Source organism: Eucyclogobius newberryi, unplaced genomic scaffold (assembly GCF_026437365.1).
Source record: "Eucyclogobius newberryi isolate DKJ021-1_F unplaced genomic scaffold, fEucNew1.0.hap1 SCAF_3, whole genome shotgun sequence".
Taxonomy (NCBI): Eukaryota; Metazoa; Chordata; class Actinopteri; order Gobiiformes; family Gobiidae; genus Eucyclogobius; species Eucyclogobius newberryi.
Window position 1 is genome coordinate 39,321,900 of NW_027315945.1, and position 26,732 is coordinate 39,348,631.

Here is a 26,732-nt window from a genome sequence, read left to right on the forward strand (position 1 = left end):
ATGGGCATCCGCAAACTGACCGCACTCGTGAAGAGTCATGACGTTTACCAGGACGAGCTGTTCGGCGCGGGGCCCCTTGTGATAGACGGCTCCGGGCTCGTGTATCAGCTGTACTTCACTTCAGGTGAGCGCGCGTCATGTGCGGACAAATGTGAGAACAAACGTGTGGAAAAGAGAGAACAAACGTGTGGAAAAGAGAGAACAAACGTGTGGAAAAGAGAGAACAAACATGGTTATTCCCGGTTGTGTTGCGCTGTGGGTGGAGGGAGGTTTACACAAATCAAGCCTGAAACTACAACAAACCACAAGAGCTAAAATCTCACATTGTTTTGCCTTGCTCTCGTGTGACGTCATTCTGATTCATAACGTGCTTATGACGGCTTATGACTGGCTTATGACAGCTTATAACATGCTTATAACGTGCTTATAACGTGCATATGACCCGCTTATAACGCGCTTACAACGTGCTTATAACTGGCTTATGACGTGCTTATGACTTGCTTATGACTCGCTTATAACGTGCTTATGACTTGCTTATGACTCGCTTATAACGTGCTTATGACTTGCTTATGACTCGCTTTTAACGCGCTTACAACGCGCTTAGAACTGGCGTATAACGTGCTTATGACTTGCTTATAACGTGCTTATGACTTGCTTATGACGGGCCTCTGACGGGCTTATAACTGGCTTATGACGCGCTTATAACGTGCTTATAACGTACTTTTGACGTGCTTATGACGGGCCTCTGACGGGCTTATAACTGGCTTATGACGTGCTTATGACGCGCTTATGGCGGGCGTATGACGTATTTATGACGCGCTTATGACGGGCCTCTGATGCGCTTATAACGCGCTTATAACATGCTTATAACTGGCTTATGACACGCTTATAACGCGCTTACAACATGCTTATAACTGTCTTATGACGTGCTTATAACATGCTTATATTGTGCTCATGACTTGCTTATGACGCGCTTATAACGTACTTATATTGTGCTTATGACGCGCTTATGAGGCGCTTTTAACGCGCTTACAACTTGCTTATAACTGGCTTATGACGTGCTTATGACTTGCTTATGACGCGCTTATAACGTGCTTATATTGTGCTTATGACATGCTTTTAACACATGCTTTTAACATGCTTATGACGGGCTTATGACGTGCTTATGGCGGCTTATAACCGGCTCTGTCACATGGACAGGAGCTGATCCCATAACACAGGAGCTCTACCTCCTACAGTACTTTTAGAGACTCTTGGGACCACCAGAAGGCTCTACCTCCTACAGTACTTTTAGAGACTCTTGGGACCACCAGAAGGCTCTACCTCCTGCTGTGTTTTTAGAGACTCTTGGGACCACCAGAAGGCTCTACCTCCTGCTGTGGTTTTAGAGACTCTTAGGACCACCAGAAGGCTCTACCTCCTGCTGTGTTTTTAGAGACTCTTGGGACCACCAGAAGGCTCTACCTCCTGCTGTGTTTTTAGAGACTCTTGGGACCACCAGAAGGCTCTACCTCCTGCTGTGTTTTTAGAGACTCTTGGGACCACCAGAAGGCCAGCATTCTGAGAGTGAAGAGCTCTGTTTGGGTGAGATGGTTCTATAGCATCTTTGAGGTGGGAGGGGCCATGTCATTTATGGCTTTGTAAGTCAGGAGGAGGAGTTTGAATGTGATTGTAAACTTGACAGGAGCCAGTGAAGAGACTCCAGCACCGGCGTAATGTGCTCTCTTCTTTTAGTTCCTGTTAGTAATCTTCCTGTTAGTAATCTTGCTGCTGCATTTTGAACCAGTTGAAAGCTTTTTATGGAGCTTTTGGGACCTGCTGCGAGCAGGAGTTACAAGAGAATCCAGACGTTACAAATGCATGAGACGTTTTTCAGCTTCGCTTTTAAGCCGGATTCTTTTTATTTGATCTGTATTACGCAGATGGAAATAGGCTGTTTTACAAGCTTGATTTATATGAGCTTTAAATGAGAGCTCCTGGTCCAATAAGACTCTGAGGTTTCTTACAGTAGAACTGGAGGCTACACTGACATTGTCCAGTGTGACTATCTGCTCAGATAAAGCATCTCGTACATGTTTAGGACCAGCACAATGACCTTGGTTTTTTCAGGGTTAAGAAGCAGATAATGAAGTGTCATCCAGGTTTTTATCTCCTTCACACAAGCACTAAGTCTGTCTACTCTATCGCTCTGAGTGTCGTCTGCAGAGCAGTGGAAGTTAATGCCATGTGACCTGATCATGTGACCTAACGGCAGCATATAAAGAGGAAACAGAACTAATTATATTTCAGATACCATTTTTTAGTTTATTTATGAGTTTATAATTGTACTTCCTGTTCTGACACAGGTAGAGGTAACTCCGCAGCTGTTACTTAGCAACCAGACTCTAAACGAGAGCCAGAATCCATGGAAACGACTCAACAGTTATGATTTGACGCACAATAATAGCATATAACGCGACAAAAGGAATCTTCTGTGTGTTATTGTAGGTTTGTTTGATTCATCGATGATGGAACTATAAATACTGGTCAATTTCTCACGTACATTTTTTTAACCTACTAAATATCCAGTGCACAGATTGTCACAGTGAATATAGCAACGGTCTTTAACTTGAAATGTTTTTGGACGGTTCATGTCCTGCTAACACTCAAATCATCCTGCCAGGCTTTATGTTTTTGCCCTCCACTTACACAGTCTCTTCTCTAAACTCCTTCTCCATGGGACAATCCTATGTCCTTCGTCCAGACTTGGATCAGACCCACGGGGGAGAGTACGGGGCCTTCGAGGACCTGCTTGAGGAGTTCTTTGGGGCGCTGAGGGTCTGCGACATCGCTCCGTACGTGGTTTTCGACGGCTGTGCGGATTTTTCGGGTCAGAAACGGGAAACTGAGAAAAGGAGAGCGGAGCAGCGCATCCAGAGGGCCCATGATGCAGCGGTGACGGGCCGGGCCAGGGGCATCTTACCCACGCTCATCTGGGAGGTGTTCAGGCAGACTCTGGACCGCCTGAAGGTCCCGCTGATCCGCAGTTACACCGAGGCCGACCCACAGGTGAGCTTTGGGGCACGTTCAACAGTCGCTACGTTTCAGTGAGACTTTGTGCTGTTTGAATGTTCTCCACTGTCCAAGTGAACCGTGGGACGTCTCTCTTCTCCTCTGCACATGCTCAGTTAGAGCTTCTCTTCTCCTCTGCACATGCTCAGTTAGAGCTTCTCTTCTCCTCTGCACATGCTCAGTTAGGGCTTCTCTTCTCCTCTGCACATGCTCAGTTAGAGCTTCTCTTCTCCTCTGCACATGCTCAGTTAGGGCTTCTCTTCTCCTCTGCACATGCTCAGTTAGAGCTTCTCTTCTCCTCTGCACATGCTCAGTTAGAGCTTTTCTTCTCCTCTGCACATGCTCAGTTAGAGCTTCTCTTCTCCTCTGCACATGCTCAGTTAGAGCTTCTCTTCTCCTCTGCACATGCTCAGTTAGAGCTTCTCTTCTCCTCTGCATATGCTCAGTTAGAGCTTCTCTTCTCCTCTGCACATGCTCAGTTAGAGCTTTTCTTCTCCTCTGCACATGCTCAGTTAGGGCTTCTCTTCTCCTCTGCACATGCTCAGTTAGGGCTTCTTTTCTCCTCTGCACATGCTCAGTTAGAGCTTCTCTTCTCCTCTGCATATGCTCAGTTAGAGCTTCTCTTCTCCTCTGCACATGCTCAGTTAGAGCTTCTCTTCTCCTCTGCACATGCTCAGTTAGAGCTTCTCTTCTCCTCTGCACATGCTCAGTTAGAGCTTCTCTTCTCCTCTGCACATGCTCAGTTAGGGCTTCTCTTCTTCTCTGCACATGCTCAGTTAGGGCTTCTCTTCTCCTCTGCACATGCTCAGTTAGAGCTTCTCTTCTCCTCTGCACATGCTCAGTTAGAGCTTCTCTTCTCCTCTGCACATGCTCAGTTAGAGCTTCTCTTCTCCTCTGCACATGCTTAGTTAGGGCTTCTCTTCTCCTCTGCACATGCTCAGTTAGAGCTTCACTTCTCCTCGGCACATGCTCAGTTAGGGCTTCTCTTCTCCTCTGCACATGCTCAGTTAGAGCTTCAATTCTCCTCTGCACATGCTCAGTTAGAGCTTCTCTTCTCCTCTGCACATGCTCAGTTAGGGCTTCTCTTCTCCTCTGCACATGCTCAGTTAGAGCTTCTCCTCTGCACATGCTCAGTTAGAGCTTCTCTTCTTCTCTGCACATGCTCAGTTAGAGCTTCACTTCTCCTCTGCACACGCTCTGTTAGGGCTTCTCTTCTTCTCTGCACATGCTCAGTTAGGGCTTCTCTTCTTCTCTGCACATGCTCAGTTAGAGCTTCTCTTCTCCTCTGCACATGCTCAGTTAGGGCTTCTCTTCTCCTCTGCACATGCTCAGTTAGGGCTTCTCTTCTCCTCTGCACATGCTCAGTTAGAGCTTCTCTTCTCCTCTGCACATGCTCAGTTAGAGCTTCTCCTCTGCACATGCTCAGTTAGAGCTTCACTTCTCCTCTGCACATGCTCAGTTAGAGCTTCTCTTCTCCTCTGCACATGCTCAGTTAGGGCTTCTCTTCTCCTCTGCACATGCTCAGTTAGGGCTTCTCTTCTCCTCTGCACATGCTCAGTTAGAGCTTCTCTTCTCCTCTGCACATGCTCAGTTAGAGCTTCTCTTCTTCTCTGCACATGCTCAGTTAGGGCTTCTCTTCTCCTCTGCACATGCTCAGTTAGGGCTTCTCTTATCCTCTGCACATGCTCAGTTAGGGCTTCTCTTCTCCTCTGCACATGCTCAGTTAGGGCTTCTCTTCTTCTTTGCACATGCTCAGTTAGGGCTTCTCTTCTTCTTTGCACATGCTCAGTTAGAGCTTCTCTTCTCCTCTGCACATGCTCAGTTAGAGCTTCTCTTCTCCTCTGCACATGCTCAGTTAGGGCTTCTCTTCTCCTCTGCACATGCTCAGTTAGGGCTTCTCTTCTCCTCTGCACATGCTCAGTTAGGGCTTCTCTTCTCCTCTGCACATGCTCAGTTAGAGCTTCTCTTCTCCTCTGCACATGCTCAGTTAGAGCTTCACTTCTCCTCTGCACATGCTCAGTTAGAGCTTCACTTCTTCTCTGCACATGCTCAGTTAGGGCTTCTCTTCTCCTCTGCACATGCTCAGTTAGGGCTTCTCTTCTCCTCTGCACATGCTCAGTTAGAGCTTCTCTTCTCCTCTGCACATGCTCGGTTAGGGTTTCTCTTCTCTGCACATGCTCAGTTAGGGCTTCTCTTCTCCTCTGCACATGCTCAGTTAGAGCTTCTCTTCTCCTCTGCACATGCTCAGTTAGGGCTTCTCTTCTTCTCTGCACATGCTCAGTTAGAGCTTCTCTTCTCCTCTGCACATGCTCAGTTAGGGCTTCTCTTCTCCTCTGCACATGCTCAGTTAGAGCTTCTCTTCTCCTCTGCACATGCTCAGTTAGAGCTTTTCTTCTCCTCTGCACATGCTCAGTTAGAGCTTCTCTTCTCCTCTGCACATGCTCAGTTAGAGCTTCTCTTCTCCTCTGCACATGCTCAGTTAGGGCTTCTCTTCTCCTCTGCACATGCTCAGTTAGGGCTTCTTTTCTCCTCTGCACATGCTCAGTTAGAGCTTCTCTTCTCCTCTGCATATGCTCAGTTAGAGCTTCTCTTCTCCTCTGCACATGCTCAGTTAGAGCTTCTCTTCTCCTCTGCACATGCTCAGTTAGAGCTTCTCTTCCCCTCAGCACATGCTCAGTTAGAGCTTCTCTTCTCCTCTGCACATGCTCAGTTAGAGCTTCACTTCTCCTCGGCACATGCTCAGTTAGGGCTTCTCTTCTCCTCTGCACATGCTCAGTTAGAGCTTCACTTCTCCTCTGCACATGCTCAGTTAGAGCTTCTCTTCTCCTCTGCACATGCTCAGTTAGGGCTTCTCTTCTCCTCTGCACATGCTCAGTTAGAGCTTCTCCTCTGCACATGCTCAGTTAGAGCTTCTCTTCTCCTCTGCACATGCTCAGTTAGAGCTTCACTTCTCCTCTGCACACGCTCTGTTAGGGCTTCTCTTCTTCTCTGCACATGCTCAGTTAGGGCTTCTCTTCTTCTCTGCACATGCTCAGTTAGAGCTTCTCTTCTCCTCTGCACATGCTCAGTTAGGGCTTCTCTTCTCCTCTGCACATGCTCAGTTAGGGCTTCTCTTCTCCTCTGCACATGCTCAGTTAGAGCTTCACTTCTTCTCTGCACATGCTCAGTTAGAGCTTCTCTTCTCCTCTGCACATGCTCAGTTAGGGCTTCTCTTCTTCTTTGCACATGCTCAGTTAGGGCTTCTCTTCTCCTCTGCACATGCTCAGTTAGAGCTTCTCTTCTCCTCTGCACATGCTCAGTTAGAGCTTCACTTCTCCTCTGCACATGCTCAGTTAGGGCTTCTCTTCTTCTTTGCACATGCTCAGTTAGAGCTTCTCTTCTCCTCTGCACATGCTCAGTTAGGGCTTCTCTTCTTCTCTGCACATGCTCAGTTAGAGCTTCTCTTCTCCTCTGCACATGCTCAGTTAGGGCTTCTCTTCTTCTCTGCACATGCTCAGTTAGGGCTTCTCTTCTCCTCTGCACATGCTCAGTTAGAGCTTCTCTTCTCCTCTGCACATGCTCAGTTAGAGCTTCACTTCTCCTCTGCACATGCTCAGTTAGGGCTTCTCTTCTCCTCTGCACATGCTCAGTTAGGGCTTCTCTTCTCCTCTGCACATGCTCAGTTAGGGCTTCTCTTCTTCTCTGCACATGCTCAGTTAGAGCTTCTCTTCTCCTCTGCACATGCTCAGTTAGGGCTTCTCTTCTCCTCTGCACATGCTCAGTTAGAGCTTCACTTCTTCTCTGCACATGCTCAGTTAGAGCTTCTCTTCTCCTCTGCACATGCTCAGTTAGGGCTTCTCTTCTCCTCTGCACATGCTCAGTTAGAGCTTCTCTTCTCCTCTGCACATGCTCAGTTAGGGCTGCTGTCCGCTCTGGTTCTAAAAGCTCATGTTAGAGGGCGGAGCATGAACGAGCCTTTTGAACACGCCCACAGACTGAGCAGCTTCAGGAGAAGAAGAACCAAGCTTCCTGCAGTACTGCTCAGCGGCCTGTAGAGGCTTCAGCAACAGAAGAGAGGGGGAAACAGGCTTATTTGGAAGTATTTTAGAACTCTTTAGATATAGTTGGGACAGACGTCATTTTAGATTGTATTGGTCAGTTGCTCTGACCACGACACTGGTAAAAACATGTGAAAAAGAAAATACAAATCAAAGCTTTTGCTTAAATCCTTTATTCAACTTAAGTTTTCACTAAAACACTCACATTTCAAAGATTTCACTCTTTTAACAGTCGAGAAAAAGGACTGGACTGGATATGATCATTTATTTTTTAGTTAAGAAAAAACTTTTACAGTACAAGAAGTTCTGATAAGAGGTTTTATTTAACTGTTGGCCAATGGAACTGCAGTACACTTTCTTACCCTGTAGTATATTATCGTACATAACAGTGACTCCTCCCCCTGCCTCCAGGCGGCGGCGCTGGCTCACGAGTGGATCTGCCCCGTGCTCTCCACGGACAGCGACTTCTTCATCTTCCCCATGAACGGCGGGATGCTGCCCAGTGAACACTTCAGGTACAACACGGCTCCGACCTCGAGAGGGCGGAGCTAACCTCAAGAGGGCGGATCTAACCTCGAGAGGGCGGATCTAACCTCAAGAGGGCGGATCTAACCTCAAGAGGGCGGATCTAACCTCGAGAGGGCGGATCTAACCTTGCGAGGGCGGCTCTGACCTCAAGGGCGGCTCTGACCTCGAGGGCGGCTCTGACCATGAGAGGGCGGCTCTGACCTTGAGAGGGCGGCTCTGACCTTGAGAGGGCGGCTCTGACCTTGAGGGCGGCTCTGACCTTGAGAGGGTGGCTCTGACCTCGAGGGCGGCTCTGACCTCGAGGGCGGCTCTGACCTTGAGAGGGCGGCTCTGACCTTGAGAGGGCGGCTCTGACCTTGAGAGGGTGGCTCTGACCTCGAGGGCGGCTCTGACCTCGAGGGCGGCTCTGACCTCGAGGGCGGCTCTGACCTTGAGAGGGCGGCTCTGACCTTGAGAGGGCGGCTCTGACCTCGAGGGCGGCTCTGACCTCGAGGGCGGCTCTGACCTCGAGGGCGGCTCTGACCTTGAGAGGGCGGCTCTGACCTTGAGAGGGCGGCTCTGACCTTGAGGGCGGCTCTGACCTTGAGAGGGTGGCTCTGACCTCGAGGGCGGCTCTGACCTCAAGGGCAGCTCTGACCTCGAGGGCGGCTCTGACCTCGAGGGCGGCTCTGACCTCGAGGGCGGCTCTGACCTCGAGGGCGGCTCTGACTTTGAGAGGGCAGCTCTGACCTTGAGAGGGCGGCTCTGACCTTGAGGGCGGCTCTGACCTTGAGAGGGTGGCTCTGACCTCGAGGGCGGCTCTGACCTCGAGGGCGGCTCTGACCTCGAGGGCGGCTCTGACCTTGAGAGGGCGGCTCTGACCTTGAGGGCGGCTCTGACCTTGAGAGGGTGGCTCTGACCTCGAGGGCGGCTCTGACCTCGAGGGCGGCTCTGACCTTGAGGGCGGCTCTGACCTTGAGAAGGTGGCTCTGACCTCGAGGGCGGCTCTGACCTCGAGGGCGGCTCTGACCTCGAGGGCGGCTCTGACCTTGAGAGGGCGGCTCTGACCTCGAGGGCAGCTCTGACCTCGAGGGCAGCTCTGACCTTGAGAGGGCGGCTCTGACCTTGAGAGGGCGGCTCTGACCTCGAGGGCGGCTCTGACCTCGAGGGCGGCTCTGACCTTGAGAGGGCGGCTCTGACCTCGAGGGCGGCTCTGACCTTGAGAGGGCGGCTCTGACCTCGAGGGCAGCTCTGACCTTGAGAGGGCGGCTCTGACCTCAAACACATTTTAGACACAAGGCCAATGAAGGTGACGGTTCCCGTTGGAGGGTCCCGACTGGGTCACTTTAGACCCACCCACAGGTTTAGCACGACATGATTGGACACGAGAGAGCAAACGACCCACTTCAGCTTCTGGTCTAAAGTGACACTGAAATGTATAAATAGTTCCACTTCCTTTTTGCCATTTCTAACTGTGGGTTTAAGTTGTTTCCTTAAAGTGACAGTGACCCTAATTCTGACTTTATCTGTTGTGTTTATACTTGTTGTACATATAAATGATAATTTTACACCGATCGAGCCGATATTTGTGGAGAAGACGATGAAAAATCTGTAGAAAACGACAGGAAGTGACATCACACCAGGGACACTCACTCCAGTCAAAGTTTATGCAGAATTTACACAAAATGTACATAAACATTAATTCGACAAAATAAAGTGGCTCTGGAAGTGTGTTTGTGTAAAGCCAAACACACTTCCTCACGAGCCACATCTAATAATAATAATAATAATAACTTTTATTTATATAGCGCTTTTCAGTGACCCAAAGACGCTGAACATAATAAAAAAGGGGGGGGTATTTACAGACAGGGGGGACAACACGTACAATACACATTAATATACAGATAAAATGAACAAGACAGAAGAAGTAGAGAGAAAAAGATGGGGATGTAACAGGGGGTAGAAGAGTAGGCAATGGGGTAGAGGAGGCTAGGGGTAGGGGAGGTCATAGGCTTGGGTGAAGAGGTATGTTTTTAGGCGGGATTTGAATGTTGTGAGTGAGGGAGAGTGGCGGACAGGTTGGGGGAGGGAGTTCCAGAGTCGGGGTGCTGTTCGGGAGAATGCTCTGTCGCCAAAAGTTTTGAGTCGGGATGTTGGTGCAGTCAGGGTGAGAGAGGAGGAGGATCGGAGAGCTCGGGTGGGGCGGTGGGGGATGAGGAGGTCAGACAGGTAGGGGGGGGGGCAAGGTGGTGAAGAGCTTTGAAGGTGAGGAGGAGTATTTTAAAGTTTATGCGCTGCTTGATGGGGAGAGAGTGGAGAGAGCGGAGAACGGGAGTGATGTGATCACGGGACCGGGTGTGGGTGAGGAGGCGGGCAGCGGAGTTTTGGACCATTTGGAGTCTGTGGAGGGAATGGGAGGAGATGCCAGTGAGGAGGGAGTTGCAGTAGTCAAGGCGGGAGGAGATGAAGGCATGGATGAGGGATTCAGCAGCGGGGAGGGTGAGCATCTGGTTTAAGTCGTAAATAAAGTCCCGTGTCTGGCCGAGCGTGACTTTACGGTGAGTTATACCTTGTCTGTCATGACCTTTTACCTCTTTACGAAGATGTTTCCAGTTCTTACTCTGTTACTTGTGTGAAACGTGTTCGAGACAGAAGTGCATCAGGGCTGTTCTCTTTGTGTTGTTCCAAAGCCTGGACACAAAGCAGAGCGTCCTCATCGTCTGATCCTGCTCTTTATGTTCAACACCACTTTATTGTGAAATTATACATCTAAAAAATGTTAGATTTGTGTTGTTATGATCTGTCCATCCTGTAGGGGGCGCGTTCACATGAGGTGTCCTGTGTGTCCTGCAGGTGGCGCCAGGTGCTGCAGTGCGGCGTGCGCGGGTACATCCCGTGTAGGAGGTACTTCTCCTCCCGACTCTGTGAGGTCATCCAGCTCCGCCCACAGCTCCTCCCTGCGCTCGCCGTCATGGCGGGAAACGACTACGTGACGGAACCTCTGTGGACGGGCGACATGTTCTCTCTGCTGCGATGGATCAGGCAAGAGCTCAGAGCTTACCCCGGGGTTAGAGTCTAACCTCAGAGTCTAACCTCAGAGTCTAACCTCAGAGTCTAACCTCAGAGTCCAACCTCAGAGTCTAACCTCAGAGTCTAACCTCAGAGTCTAACCTCAGAGTCTAACCTCAGAGTCTCAGAGTTAGGGTTAGTTTATCAAAGTAGAACTGCTGTTCCGAGTTACGATGGGCAGTACCACAGTGGTCAGTACCACAGTGTGCAGAACCACAGTGGTCAGTACCACAGTGTGCAGTACCACAGTGGTCAGTACCACAGTGTGCAGTACCACAGTGGTCAGTACCACAGTGGTCAGTACCACAGTGTGCAGTACCACAGTGGTCAGTACCACAGTGGTCATTACCACAGTGGCCAGTACCACAGTGGTCAGTACCACAGTGGTCAGTACCACAGTGGCCAGTACCACAGTGGTCAGTACCACAGTGGTCAGTACCACAGTGGTCAGTACCACAGTGTGCAGTACCACAGTGGTCAGTACCACAGTGGTCAGTACCACAGTGTGCAGTACCACAGTGGTCAGTACCACAGTGGTCAGTACCACAGTGGCCAGTACCACAGTGGTCAGTACCACAGTGGTCAGTACCACAGTGGCCAGAACCACAGTGGTCAGTACCACAGTGGCCAGAACCACAGTGGTCAGTACCACAGTGTGCAGTACCACAGTGGTCAGTACCACAGTGTGCAGTACCACAGTGTGTAGTACCACAGTGGTCAGTACCACAGTGTGTAGTACCACACTGTGCAGTACCACAGTGGTACCTCTGTGGACAGGCGACATGTTCTCTCTGCTGCGATGGATCAGGCAAGAGCTCAGAGCTTACCCCGGGGTTAGAGTCTAACTTCAGAGTCTAACCTCAGAGTCTAACCTCAGAGTCTAACCTCAGAGTCTAACCTCAGAGTCTCAGAGTTAGGGTTAGTTTATCAAAGTAGAACTGCTGTTCCGAGTTACGATGGGCAGTACCACAGTGGTCAGTACCACAGTGTGCAGTACCACAGTGGTCAGTACCACAGTGGTCAGTACCACAGTGTGCAGTACCACAGTGGTCAGTACCACAGTGGTCATTTCCACAGTGGCCAGTACCACAGTGGTCAGTACCACAGTGGTCAGTACCACAGTGGCCAGTACCACAGTGGTCAGTACCACAGTGGTCAGTACCACAGTGGTCAGTACCACAGTGTGCAGTACCACAGTGGTCAGTACCACAGTGGTCAGTACCACAGTGTGCAGTACCACAGTGGTCAGTACCACAGTGGTCAGTACCACAGTGGCCAGTACCACAGTGGTCAGAACCACAGTGGTCAGTACCACAGTGGCCAGAACCACAGTGGTCAGTACCACAGTGTGCAGTACCACAGTGGTCAGTACCACAGTGTGCAGTACCACAGTGTGTAGTACCACAGTGGTCAGTACCACAGTGTGTAGTACCACACTGTGCAGTACCACAGTGGTCAGTACCACACTGTGTAGTACCACAGTGGTCAGTACCACAGTGTGTAGTACCACAGTGGTCAGTACCACAGTGGTCAGTACCACAGTGTGTAGTACCACAGTGGTCAGTACCACAGTGTGCAGTACCACAGTGGTCAGTACCACAGTGGTCAGTACCACACTGTGTAGTACCACACTGTGCAGTACCACAGTGGTCAGTACCACAGTGTGCAGTACCACAGTGGTCAGTACCACAGTGTGCACTACCACAGTGTGCAGTACCACAGTGGTCAGTACCACAGTGGTCAGTACCACAGTGTACAGTACCACAGTGGTCAGTACCACAGTGGTCATTACCACAGTGGCCAGTACCACAGTGGTCAGTACCACAGTGGTCAGTACCACAGTGGTCAGTACCACAGTGTGCAGTACCACAGTGGTCAGTACCACAGTGGTCAGTACCACAGTGTGCAGTACCACAGTGTGCAGTACCACAGTGGTCAGTACCACACTGTGCAGTACCACAGTGGTCAGTACCACAGTGTGCAGTACCACAGTGGTCAGTACCACAGTGTGCAGTACCACAGTGTGCAGTACCACAGTGTGCAGTACCACAGTGGTCAGTACCACAGTGGTCAGTACCACAGTGGTCACAGTCTCTGTAGCGAAGCCGTAAACCGCAGCTAGAATTTCTAAAAATTCCCAAATGTGAAATGCCATTTGCACTGAAGTGAAACAAACTCATTTGGAGAACAGCGCCTCCTACAGAAAGAACATTACACATGAGGGTTAAATGTTTAGTTTGAGCCATTTTGGCATCAGATCAAAAAAGTCAATGAGACTCATGTCATATTTGTTGCGTCGTAGCCGTAGCGACGACATAAACCTCTCATGTTATTCCAATGGGGAAATCTCTGAAATGTGAACATGTTTACACTTTATACTTTTACAAACTCCTCCAAGGACGTTTAACCGATGAATCTAAACCAAACGTTGGTGAGACTGATCTTCAGGACTCGACCGTCAGAAGGTTTAGTCTGTAACAGACTGAGAGAGGAGGAGCTTCTCAAGGTCTTTATTTGGTGAAAACATGTTGTTTGGTCTGCAGCCGAGCTCCTCCCACAGTTCAACTGTTTTATAAAGATGTTGCTTGGGTCTGATATAAAGACATGTCAGCTTTAAGATTGTACCAGTTCACAGATAATGAGAAAGTACACAGAAAGTACACAGAAAGTACACAGTAAGAATATCGTGTCCCATATGATAAGTACGACACAGAAATATAATATAAATGCATGACAATAGTTTGGTTAATATTCACACGTTGTATAAAAAGCTTCTGTTGTTTCATCTGGACACTGTTTTAGAACATCCAAGTCATTCTCAATCTGTGGATCTAGTCTGAGTAAGCCCCGCCCCCACTGGCGACCTCCTGATGAAGGGTCTTGACAGTTTCCGCTCTCTTCTTTGTACCTTACGGCCCTTTAATGGAATGTAAACATCCTATTGTAAGCTGGCTGTAGCCCCCTCATCACTGATGAGTACCTGCCCAAGGCTCCTCCCACTCCATGGCTTCAACACACTATTGTAAACGACCACATGAAAGGACTTTAAAACAACTTGCTTGGTTCTAATCAACAAAGTTTTACGCAATGAGCATAACAACTATCATTTTAGTAAAAATGTGTTACAGAAACTTTATGAACCTAAAAGTTATTAACTGAAACAGTTGCAGCACAGCCTCTGTGAGGCCTTTTAATTATTCATAAATCCAGAATGCAATTATGAATGAGAAACCTGGAAGTGGGTGGGTCTGATTTGGAAGTGGGCGGGACTGTTGAGCGCCACAATCTGCACATTCCCCGCTCAACGTTCCTGATCGTGTTCTTCGAATTATATTTTTTTAAAACAGTGAGTCACTGAAGCCGTTTTAGCTCAACTTTGCGATTTACAGTGACCTACAGACAAAACAATGACCTACAGACAAAACAGTGACCTACGGACAAAACAATGACCTACAGAAAAAACAGTGACCTACAGACAAAACAGTGACCTACGGACAAAAAAATGACCTACAGACAAAACAATGACCTACAGATGAAACAATGACCTAGAGATGAAACAGTGACCTTCAGATGAAACAATGACCTACAGATGAAACAATGACCTTCAGATGAAACAATGACCTTCAGATGAAACAATGACCTACAGACAAAACAGTGACCTACAGTTGAAACAATGACCTACAGATGAAACAATGACCTACAGATGAAACAATGACCTAGAGATGAAACAATGACCTACAGATGAAACAATGACCTTCAGATGAAACAATGACCTTCAGATGAAACAATGACCTACAGACAAAACAGTGACCTACAGTTGAAACAATGACCTACAGATGAAACAATGACCTTCAGATGAAACAATGACCTTCAGATGAAACAATGACCTACAGACAAAACAGTGACCTACAGTTGAAACAATGACCTACAGATGAAACAGTGACCTTCAGATGAAACAATGACCTACAGACAAAACAGTGACCTACAGACGAAGCAATGACCTACAGATGAAACAGTGACCTACAGATGAAACAATGACCTACAGATGAAACAATGACCTACAGATGAAACAATGACCTTCAGATGAAACAATGACCTACAGACAAAACAGTGACCTACAGACGAAGCAATGACCTACAGATGAAACAGTGACCTACAGATGAAACAATGACCTACAGATGAAACAATGACCTACAGACGAAACAATGACCTACAGATGAAACCATGACCTACAGATGAAACAATGACCTACAGACGAAACAGTGACCTACAGATTAACAATGACCTACAAATGAAACAGTGACCTACTGACGAAACAGTGATCTACAGATGAAACAGTTACCTACAGATGAAACAATGACCTACAGATGAAAGAATGACCTTCAGATGAAACAGTGACCTACAGATGAAACAATGACCTACAGATGAAACAAGGACCTAGGGATGAAACAGTGACCTACTGATGAAACAATAACCAACAGATGAAACAATGACCTTCAGATGAAACAGTGACCTTCAGATGAAACAGTAACCTACAGATGAAACAGTGACCTACAGATAAACAGTGACCTACAGATGAAACAGTGACCAACAGACGAAACAGTGATCTACAGATGAAACAGTGACCTACAGATGAAACAATGACCTACAGATGAAACAATGACCTTCAGATGAAACAGTGACCTTCAGATGAAACAGTGACCTACAGATGAAACAGTGACCTACAGATGAAACAATGACCTACGGATGAAACAATGACCTAGGGATGAAACAGTGACCTACATACGAAACAATGACCTACAGATGAAACAATGACCTAGGGATGAAACAGTGACCTACAGATGAAACAGTGACCTACAGATGAAACAATGACCAACAGATGAAACGGTGACATTCAGATGAAACTGTGACCTACAGATGAAACAGTGACCGACAGATGAAACTGCAACCTACAGATGAAACAGTGATCTACAGATGAAACAGTGACCTACAGATGAAACAATGACCTACAGACGAAACAATGACCTACAGACAAAACAGTGACCTACAGACGAAACAGTGACCTACAGATGAAACTGTGACCTACAGATGAAACAATGACCTTCAGATGAAACAGTGACCTACAGATGAAAAATTGACCTACAGATGAAACAATGACCTACAGACGAAACAGTGACCTACAGATGAAACAATGACCTACAGATGAAACAGTGACCTACAGATGAAACAATGACCTTCAGATGAAACAGTGACCTACAGATGAACCAATGACCAACAGATGAAACAGTGACCTACAGATGAAACAATGACCTACAGATGAAACAGTGACCTACAGATGAAACAAAGACCTACAGATGAAACAGTGACCTAGAGATCAAACAGTGACCTACATATGAAACAGTGACCTACAGATGAAACAATGACCTGCTTATGGAACAGTGACCTACAGATGAAACAATGACCTACAGACCAAACAATGACCTACAGATGAAACAGTGACCTACAGATGAATCAATGACCTTCAGATGAAACAATGACCTGCAGATGAAACAATGACCTACAGATGAAACAATGACCTACGGATGAAACAATGACCTACAGATGAAACAGTGACATTCAGATGAAACAATGACCTACAAATGAAACAGTGACCTACAGATGAAACAGTGACCTACTGACGAAACAGTGATCTACAGATGAAACAGTGACCTACAGATGAAACAATGACCTACAGATGAAACAATGACCTTCAGATGAAACAGTGACCTACAGATGAAAAAGTGACCTACAGATGAAACAACGACCTACAGATGAAACAATGACCTAGGGATGAAACAGTGACCTACAGATGAAACAATGACCAACAGATGAAACAATGACCTACAGATGAAACAGTGACCTACAGATGAAACAGTGACCTACAGATCAAACAGTGACCTACATATGAAACAGTGACCTACAGATGAAACAATGACCTGCTGATTGAACAGTGACCTACAGATGAAACAATGACCTACAGGCCAAACAATGACCTACAGACCAAACAATGACCTACAGATGAAACAGTGACCTTCAGATGAAACAATGACCTACAATTGAAACAGTGACCTACAGATGAAACAATGACCTACAAATGAAACAGTGACCTACAGATGAAACAATGACCTACAGATGAAACAATGACCTACAGATGAAACAGTGACCTACTTATGAAACAGTGACCTACAGATGAAACAATGACCTGCTGATGGAACAGTGACCTACAGATGAAACAATGACCTATAGACCAAACAATGACCTACAGACCAAACAATGACCTACAGATGAAACAGTGACCTACAGATGAAACAATGACCTTCAGATGAAACAATGACCTACAGATGAAACAGTGACCTACAGATGAAACAATGACCTTCAGATGAAACAATGACCTACAAATGAAACAGTGACCTACAGATGAAACAATGACCTACAGATGAAACAGTGACCTACAGATGAAACAATGACCGTCAGATGAAACAGTGACCTACAGATGAAACAATGACCTACTGATGAAACTGTGACCTACAGATGAAACAATGACCTTCAAATGAAACAGTGACCTACAGATGAAACAATGACCTACAGATGAAACAATGACCTACTGATGAAACTGTGACCTACAGATGAAACAATGACCTTCAAATGAAACAGTGACCTACAGATGAAACAATGACCTACAGATGAAACAATGACCTTCAGATGAAACAGTGACCTACAGATGAAACAATGACCATCAGATGAAACAATGACCTACTGATGAAACTGTGACCTACAGATGAAACAATGACCTACAGATGAAACAATGACCTACAGATGAAACAATGACCTTCAGATGAAACAATGACCTTCAGATGAAACAATGACCTTTAGATGAAACAATGACCTTCAGATGAAACAATGACCTACAGATAAAACAATGACCTTTAGCTGAAACAATGACCTTCAGATGAAACAGTGACCTACAGATGAAACAGTGACCTACAGATGAAACAATGACCTACAGATGAAACAATGACCTTTAGATGAAACAGTGACCTACAGAATGTGGTGGATTATCAGTGTGTGTGGTTCTAGCAGGAGTCTGGATGTGGGCGGTCCTCTGGAGCTGATGAAGGCCGCGCTCGCAGAGAAGAACAAGCCGCAGACGGAGGAGGAGCTTAGGAGTCTGCAGGAGGCGGCCGCTCACTACTGTCTGCCGCCGAGTCCACTGAGCGCGTTCTTCTGTGAGGGCACCACCCCCCCACTGCCCCCGCAGGTCAGAGGCAACACTACACTTCACCTCATGTCGAGCCGGCTTGTTACTGGACATGAAACAAAAACTGTCTCTCAGCGTCTTCTCTGACAATTAAAAAAAAACCTGAAAGAGATGAAAATCCCAAACAAATAATGATCAGTGTCGACATTTGTGAATTTCAATTTTGGTTATTTCGTTTAGAAAAACAGGACATTTTTAGTTACACGGACCACGTCTAAAATTATGACATCATCAAATTTTACAACGTTACAGCGGCTGATAAAAGATATAAAAGGCTTTGCTCACATCTAAAACCAGAAAAGCAAATAAACAGCAGAAATCCCATTAAACAGCGTCACACTGCAGCGCACAGTTTAAGGGATTATATTTGAATCCTTAAATAACATGTTTCTGAGTCCAAATATGGAGGAAATTAATTGCGTTGAAGTGTCCTTTATCTCCCCCTGCTGTTGGCAAACAAGCTCGCTCTGCACAGTTGGAGTTTCTATTCCTTCTGAACGCTGAGCAGTGACCTCAGCGACCTCACGCCTCGTCTCGTATTCGCGCTCGTCCTCCGCGTTGACGACCGTAAGCGGACGTGGCTCGAATACACGACAGGGCCGTTTGATGTGAACGCTGCCGTACGACGTGAGTCCGAGGACGTTTTCATCACCTGCGCCTTCAAAACGACAACATCGGTGCTGTTTCAAAAAGGCTTTGTCAGTTTAATTGCACGGTGGCCCTTTCCAGAAGTGCGTCACATGTGCTGGACACTTCTCCGGCCCAACTGCCCTGAAGACTTACGGAGCATTTTAGTTGAGGTGACTTTAAATAAGCAGATATTAGATCTACGCAAAGCTGTTTGGCAAGTTTGTCTCATTGTTTGTCAAAGAAAAGTTAAGCTTCTAGGCTGAAATACACGATTCTTCTGTGCAGATGGTGGGTGTCGTTCCTGATTGGATGAGAGTCCCAGTGAGTAACGCCCAGTTCAGCTCGGACTTCCTGGACGTGGTGAACTTTCAGCGTGTGGGTCTGAGTGTGGTGGTGGACCATAAGGACAAGCCCAGTGCTAACGAGGTCTCACTGCCCCTGAGGAGGGTGTTGTACGGGCTCCTGCTGGGGCCCGACACAAGCCTGAGGGTGGAGGAGCGCGACAGAGACGGACTCAACGTCATATACACCCATGTCCAACCAGACGCTGGGGTCCCATTCAGCATCAAGACTCTAGAGCAGGTAAGACATTCAGCATCAAGACTCTAGAGCAGGTAAAGCACATTCAGCATCAAGACTTTAGAGCAGGTAAAGACATTCAGCATCAAGACTCTAGAGCAGGTAAAGCACATACAACATTAATGCTCTAGAGCAGGAAAATACATTCTACATCAAGACTCTAGAGCAGGTAAAGCACATACAACATTAATGCCCTAGAGTAGGTAAAGCACATTCTGCATCAAGACCAGGCCCTGACATGATTCACACATACTGGCTAAAGAAACACTCCATGAGCGCCTCGCGGCACAAATGAACCAGCTGCAAAGGGACTCACCCTGAATGGCTCCCCTGATCCTGAAGGATCCCTCCAAGAGCACAGTCCCATCCAACTATCAGCCAATAACCTGTCATTCCACAACATGGGAGCTCATGTCACGCATCATTGCCGGTAAGATAAGTGAGCACATGGATCAATACATGCGCAAAGCCCAGAAGGGCCAAACACCACAGTCGTCCAAGACTGTAGATCCTGACACAACAATCTGTATACTACCTGGATTGATTAGAAGAAAGCATCTGACTCAATGCCACACACATGGATCACTGAGGCTTGTACAACATCAACAGGACTCTAAGAGCCTTCATTGCAAACTCGATGCGGCTGGGGAAAACCACCCTTGAGCCCAATGGTAAACCACTTGCACACGCATCCATCAGATGTGGCATATACCAATGAGGCGCCCTGTCCCCACTGCTGTTCTACATTGGGACGTCATTCGGGCTTGAGAAGTGTGGTCTGATGGTGTCAAAGAACGGGAAGTTAGTCCACACAGAAGGGGTCTCACTCCCACAAGGAACAATTGCAGACATTAAGGATGGTAACAGTGCAAGGCCGTGGACCAGAGAGTGTGAGAGCCACTATCCAGGATGAAACATCCAAGATCCACAAGTACATAAAGGACAAGGCTCCAACAGATGACGTGCTCAGTGAATGTCTCAGACAATGAGGAACAGAGGATGAGGTGCTGGAGGGACCATCATGGGAGGACACGCCCCTACATGGGATGTACCACCGGAACATAACTTAAGTGGCTGATATCAAGATATCTTTCATCATCATCAATCATCTGTGCAGAGTATGGACCAGAAACCGCAAGATCAAGGTAGGAAACACCCCCAAAGGTGGTAGAGAGTGACTAAGTAAAGATCCTGTGGGACTTCCAGATACAGACTGAATGGTAATGGCATTGTGGTGGTGGATAAACAGCAGAGGAAACCCGTTGTGGTCGACGTGGCAACACCAAGTGATGGAAAATTAAGTTTTTCAGCCAGTATGAAGGCAGGCTACAACAATAAAGATTCAAATTTAAATTAGATCCCATAAATTCCCTACCACATGGAAAAAAGCAGATATTATCCCAAGATTCAAATCAGGATCCAAAGAGAGAGAGTGTAAGCTCTGACACTTCCGACAGCTTGGTTTTAGAGCTGGTTACTCCATCAGAAAAAGTCCTTGGACAAGGGGGAGGTGGTAGGGGCCATAATGAACCATAATCTGCTTTTATCTTAAATGTCACTATTCAACACTTCCCCAGAGGCAGTACAGTAGTTTGCATCTTATTTCGAATCCAGAGCACAGTGTGTTAACGTGGCTCTTCTTTTTTAAACATTCAAATGGGCATTCCAAAGGGCTCTGTAATTGGCCCACGTGTCAAATGCCAGCTTAAACTAATATTCAAGTTATGCATACTCTAGCACCAGACCTTACTTTATTTATCCAGAGACAAACCCGTAGCAGAGTCACTAGAAGCACCTCGAGTAATAACAGTTCAATCACACGCTGTAAACTGAACTCAAAAACATATATCTGGGCTTAAGCTGTTCACTTCAAGGCTCAAGTCGTGATTAAAAACGAGCCAAAGCTGTACCCATCTGTAAACATTGTAATCTGTGTCAAGTCTGTCGATGCCTGAAATGTAAAACTGCACTGTGCGACTTTACAGACTGTGTTTGACGTTAAAGTCGTGTTCTCCACAGGAAACAGAGGATCAGCGGCGACAGGTGCTGCTGGACGCACTGGGATTGAACCGGCAGTTTCTCTCTTCACTGCCCCCTCGCCTGTCTCACCTGGCCCTCCCACTGGCCGCCACCTGCTACTGGCTGATGAAGGCCACGCCCCCTCCGGACCTGTCACTGCTGAAGGCCCTGCTGATTGGCTGGTGCAAAGGGGACGAGCTCAGATCAGAAGCAGGTAAAGGACAGACTTCTGATCCCTCTTGAGTGTTCAGGTCCTCCCTGTTTAACCGTCATGTCTTTTCTGTTGCAGCCCAGGACCCAGATGTGCGAAGACCTTTGGACTTGGACTGGTGTCACCAGCTGAACCAATGGCAGTCGTGTTTCAGAGACAGTTTTCTCCTGAATCAGCTGCTCGGAGGCCCTCTGCCACAGCCGACTATTGCACGGTAATTATACTATTTTGTATACAACAACTTTCCATATTACGTAATGTAGGTAATTGAGAACTAAATCATCTACTGCCTGGACTGGCTCTCATTATGTTGGCAAGTTTATTTGTAGAGCACATTTTATACACAAGGCAATTAAAAGTGCTTCACACAACAGGAAAAATGCATTAAAATCACAAAGAAATTACATACCACGTACATAGCATTCTAGACACTCTTTTCCATATTTATTTGACATTGCCAGCATGACAGGTGTCTCCGGGATGGACACATCACTTTTAGGTCGATTCTTTCCCATATCAGCTCGCTATCTTCAAACTGCACACATTATAAGACCCGATGAGTGCTATGGCTGTAGGAATGAATCTGAGTGTCCTGTGTCGGCGTCCTAAGCAGCAGCAGAGTGGACGCTGCAGAGGTGTTTTCCTGTGTTACTTGCCGTGCGGCGCGTGTCACGGCTTTAGTATTTACTTTTGAGAGACTGGGAGTAGGTAAGCCGCGAACATTTGCTGCTACGCTGGATATTTTGGTGAAAATTTTCTGTTTTTCAAGCGTGAGCATTGTTGGAGAACAGGATGATCAAAAAAACAGGCCGGATGTTTCTGGTGTATAACTTAAGCCGTAGATTAAGTTATTTTTACTTACGGACAACACAGTCTTTGATCTATTTTGAATGTCCGGATCTGTTTATTGTCAATCGTTAGTCCAAGATATTTGAGGGGTTCAACAGTGTCAGTGTTTTGTCGATGGTGGTGTGAACGCTGTGGTGCCAAAAGTAATTTCCTACCCTTAGGAACTGAACTGACGCGTTCCTTGACAGTCCAGTTGTTCCCTGACAGTCCAGTTGTTCCTTGACAGTCCAGTTGTTCCTTGACAGTCCAGTTGTTCCTTGACAGTCCAGTTGTCCCCTGACAGTCCAGTTGTTCCCTGACAGTCCAGTTGTCCCCTGACAGTCCAGTTGTTCCCTGACAGTCCAGTTGTTTCTTGACAGTCCAGTTGTTCCCTGACAGTCCAGTTGTTCCTTGACAGTCCAGTTGTTCCCTGACAGTCCAGTTGTCCCCTGACAGTCCAGTTGTTCCCTGACAGTCCAGTTGTTCCTTGACAGTCCAGTTGTTCCCTGACAGTCCAGTTGTTCCCTGACAGTCCAGTTGTTCCCTGACAGTCCAGTTGTTCCTTGACAGTCCAGTTGTTCCCTGACAGTCCAGTAGTTCCCTGACAGTCCAGTAGTTCCCTGACAGTCCAGTAGTTCCCTGACAGTCCAGTTGTTCCCTGACAGTCATGATCAAAGATGTTTGGGCTAGTGGTCTGAAGTCGTTGAGATCTTTTGGTCAAGGTTTTTTTTGGGTATCGGGATGATCATCTACATTTGTAAAGGGCCAAACTAATATAAATAATAATGTGACAAAATTATAGTAAAAGTTAGATTTGTCGGAAATCTTACACAAAACAAGCTAAAGCGGCCACTGCATAAACCCGGACAAAATACCTAAAATCCTCAAAAACAAACTTAACAATTCCATATTTTTCCACATTTGTTCTCTTGTGTGCAGGTTGTACAATGGAACGCTGCTGCACGTCTTACTCCACAAAATAACAAGTGGGCGACTGGAGCACTTTTTCCCTCCTGGAACCTGCAGTGAAGAAGATTACTGTGCTCTGCTTACCATCGTACGGACTCACACAAGAAGGCCACTCCAGGAACCCTCTGCTCCGGGAGGCTATTCTTCAAACCAACCACCAGCTCCATTTCAGCCATGGGGACCTTTTACGCCGCCACTGAACAGATCTCAGCCGTGGGAACCTTTAACAACGCCACTGAACAGATCTCAGCCTTGGGAACCTTTAACAACGTCACTGAACAGATCTCAGCGATGGGAACCTTTAACAACGCCACCGCCACTGAACAGATCTCAGCCATGGGAAACTTTTACAACGCCACTGAACAGATCTCAGCCGTGGGAACCTTTTACACCGCCACTGAACAGATCTCAGCCGTGGGAACCTTTAACAATGCCATTGAACACTTCTCAGCCATGGGAACCTTTAACAACGCCACTGAACAGATCTCAGCCATGGGAACCTTTAAGAACGCCACTGAACAGATCTCAGCCTTGGGAACCTTTAACAACGCCACAGAACAGATCTCAGCCGTGGGAAACCTTTACAACGCCACTGAATAGATCTCAGCCGTGGGAACCTTTTACACCGCCACTGAACAGATCTCAGCCGTGGGAACCTTTTACAACACCACTGAACACCTCTCAGCCATGGGAACCTTTAACAACGCCACTGAACAGATCTCAGCCGTGGGAACCTTTTACACCGCCACTGAACAGATCTCAGCCGTGGGAACCTTGTACGCCGTCACTGAACAGATCTCAGCCGTGGGAACCTTGTACACCACCACTGAACAGATCTCAGCCGTGGGAACCTTGTATGCCGTCACTGAACAGATCTCAGCCGTGGGAACCTTGTACACCGGCACTGAACAGATCTCAGATGTGGGAACCTTGTACACCACCACTGAACAGATCTCAGCCGTGGGAACCTTTTACACCGCGAGCAAATAGTTCTCAGCATTGGGAACGTTTTGCATCACCAAAGAATATTTCTCAGCCTTGGAAACATTTAGCACTGTCGCCAAAGGGTTTTCCACTGAGGGAAGATTCTGCACAACCAGTGAACAGACCTCAGCCATGGGAACCTTCTGCACAACCAGTGACGAGACCAAGGCCATGGAAACCTTCTGCACAACCAGCAAAGAGACCAAGGCCATGGGAAGCTTCTGCACAACCAGTGAACAGACCTCAGCCATGGGAACCTTCTGCACAACCAGCGAAGAGACCAAGGCCATGGGAAGCTTCTGCACAACCAGTGAACAGACCTCAGCCATGGGAACCTTCTGCACAACCAGCGAAGAGACCAAGGCCATGGGAAGCTTCTGAACAACCAGCAAAGAGACCAAGGCTGTGGGAACTTTCTGCACAACCAGCGAAGAGACTAAGGCCACGAAAACCTTTTGCACAACCAGTGAAGACACCAAGGCCATGGGAACCTTCTGCACAACCAGTGAAGAGACCAAGGCCATGGGAACCTTCTGCACAACCAGCGAAGAGACCAAGGCTGTGGGAACCTTCTGCACAACCAGTTAACAGACCTCAGCCATGGGAACCCTCTGCACAACCATTGAAGTGACCTCAGCCATGGGAACCTTCTGCACAACCAGTGAAGTGACCTCAGCCATGGGAACCTTCTGCACAACCAGCAAAGAGACCTTAGCCATAGGAACCTTCTGCACAACCAGTGAAGTGACCTCAGCCATGGGAACCTTCTGCACAACCAGTGAAGTGACCTCAGCCATGGGAACCTTCTGCACAACCAGTGAAGAGACCTCAGCCATGGGAACCTTCTGCATAACCAGTGAAGTGACCTCAGCCATGGGAACCTTCTGCACAACCGGTCATTATTGTGATCTCACTAAAGGTATAACCTACAGAAGAAAAGTAATGACCCCAGTTCTAATCTCGGATCTTTCTTATGAAAACTCAAGCTGATTGGGCAAAGTGCAGAATAATTCAAATCAGTTTAAAGACGACTACAAAGTGCAACGTTTCCCTTGTTTTTCTAATTGCTCTAATCCACGGGTGGATTTCTGCACGAGAAGTTCAAGATGAGTTTGTGAACTCACAAATGTAATTTATATTTATCTCAAAGTCCACAATAATTCATATTGAACTGGAGAATTGCTCTTGCCTAATCAAGGTAATGAATGTTTAGCACTTTCATGAATCATTTACCTTTATGTATTTGTTAATAATAAATGAACTGTAGAGAAAGTATGGTTTTATGTAAATAAAACATTAGTGAAGACGTTCTACATGTAGTCTGTATAATGCTTTTCCTCACAAGGGTCAAACACATGTTTTCCATTAGGGGCCCCCAGTCTTTGGCCCCTTTGTGTTCACACTTCTTCACTTTTCTATTTAACTGCATGATGTATAAACCAATTCAATACATTTCCTTCTTTGAATCAGCAACTTAACGTGGCGGAGGGGTTTGAGCACCCGAATGATCCCAGGAGCTATGCTGTCGGGGGTTTAAGCCCGTGGTAGGGTCTCCCAAGGCAAACAGGTCCTAGGTGACGGGTCAGACCAAGAGCGGTTCAGAAGCCCTTTATGATGACCACAAGAACAAGGCCAGTTACGTCGCCCGGATTGGCGTTACCGGGGCCCCAACGAGAGGGGGCCTTTGGTTTGGGGACAGGTCTCTCACTGTTGTGCCGGCCTATGGGCTGAACAGCAGTTCAGAGTACCCGGCCTTCTTGGAGTCCTTGGGAGGCGTTCTGGACAGTGCGCCGAGCAGAGACTCCACTTGGGACAAGGACTCCCCACCCACCTGGAGAGAACAAGGACTCCCCACTCACCTGGAGAGAACAAGGACTCCCCACCCACCTGGAGAGAACAAGGACTCCCCACCCACCTGGAGAGAACAAGGACTCCCCACCCACCTGGAGAGAACAAGGACTCCCCACCCACCTGGAGAGAACAAGGACCCCCCACCCACCTGGAGAGAACAAGGACCCCCCACCCACCTGGAGAGAACAAGGACTCCCCACCCACCTGGAGAGAACAAGGACTCCCCACCCACCTGGAGAGAACAAGGACTCCCCACCCACCTGGAGAGAACAAGGACTCCCCACCCACCTGGAGAGGGCAAGCCACCTTTTTCCGGTCGAGAACCATGGCCTCGGATTTGGAGCTGATTCTCATCCCAGACGCTTCACACTCGGCTCAAACCGTCCCAGTGCATGTTGCAGGTCCGGGTTTGATGGAGCCATCAGGACGACATCGTCTGCAAACAGCAGAGATGGAATCCTGTGGTCCCCAAACCGGACACCCTCCAACCCCTGACCGCACCCTAAGACCCCTGACCCCTCTGACCCCTGACCACACCCTCCGACCCCTGACTGCGCCTAGAAATTCTGTCCATAAAAGCAATGAACATCAACTTCTCGGATGTAAAACTATGATAAATATTTACTGCAGGTTCTATAACACCAAACTTAGTCATAATTAGAGGAACAGGACAAATATAAGGGTTAAAGGTATGGGCTCT

The 26,732-nt window shown here is 47.5% G+C and overlaps 1 protein-coding gene across 1 annotated transcript; it reads left to right on the forward strand.

Annotated features, from left to right (window-relative positions):
* On the forward strand, nt 1–23,450 carry LOC140374605 (uncharacterized; the record flags this gene model as incomplete). Its single annotated transcript, XM_072461536.1, has 12 exons — nt 1–124; nt 2,744–3,048; nt 7,500–7,603; nt 10,449–10,662; nt 10,846–11,349; nt 11,629–12,042; nt 12,304–12,737; nt 17,784–17,961; nt 18,877–19,173; nt 21,190–21,403; nt 21,479–21,614; nt 23,168–23,450. Coding segments are annotated over exons 1-12 (3,207 nt in total), but the record flags the coding sequence as incomplete, so codon positions are not given.
* Between the last annotated feature and the right edge of the window lie 3,282 nt (nt 23,451–26,732).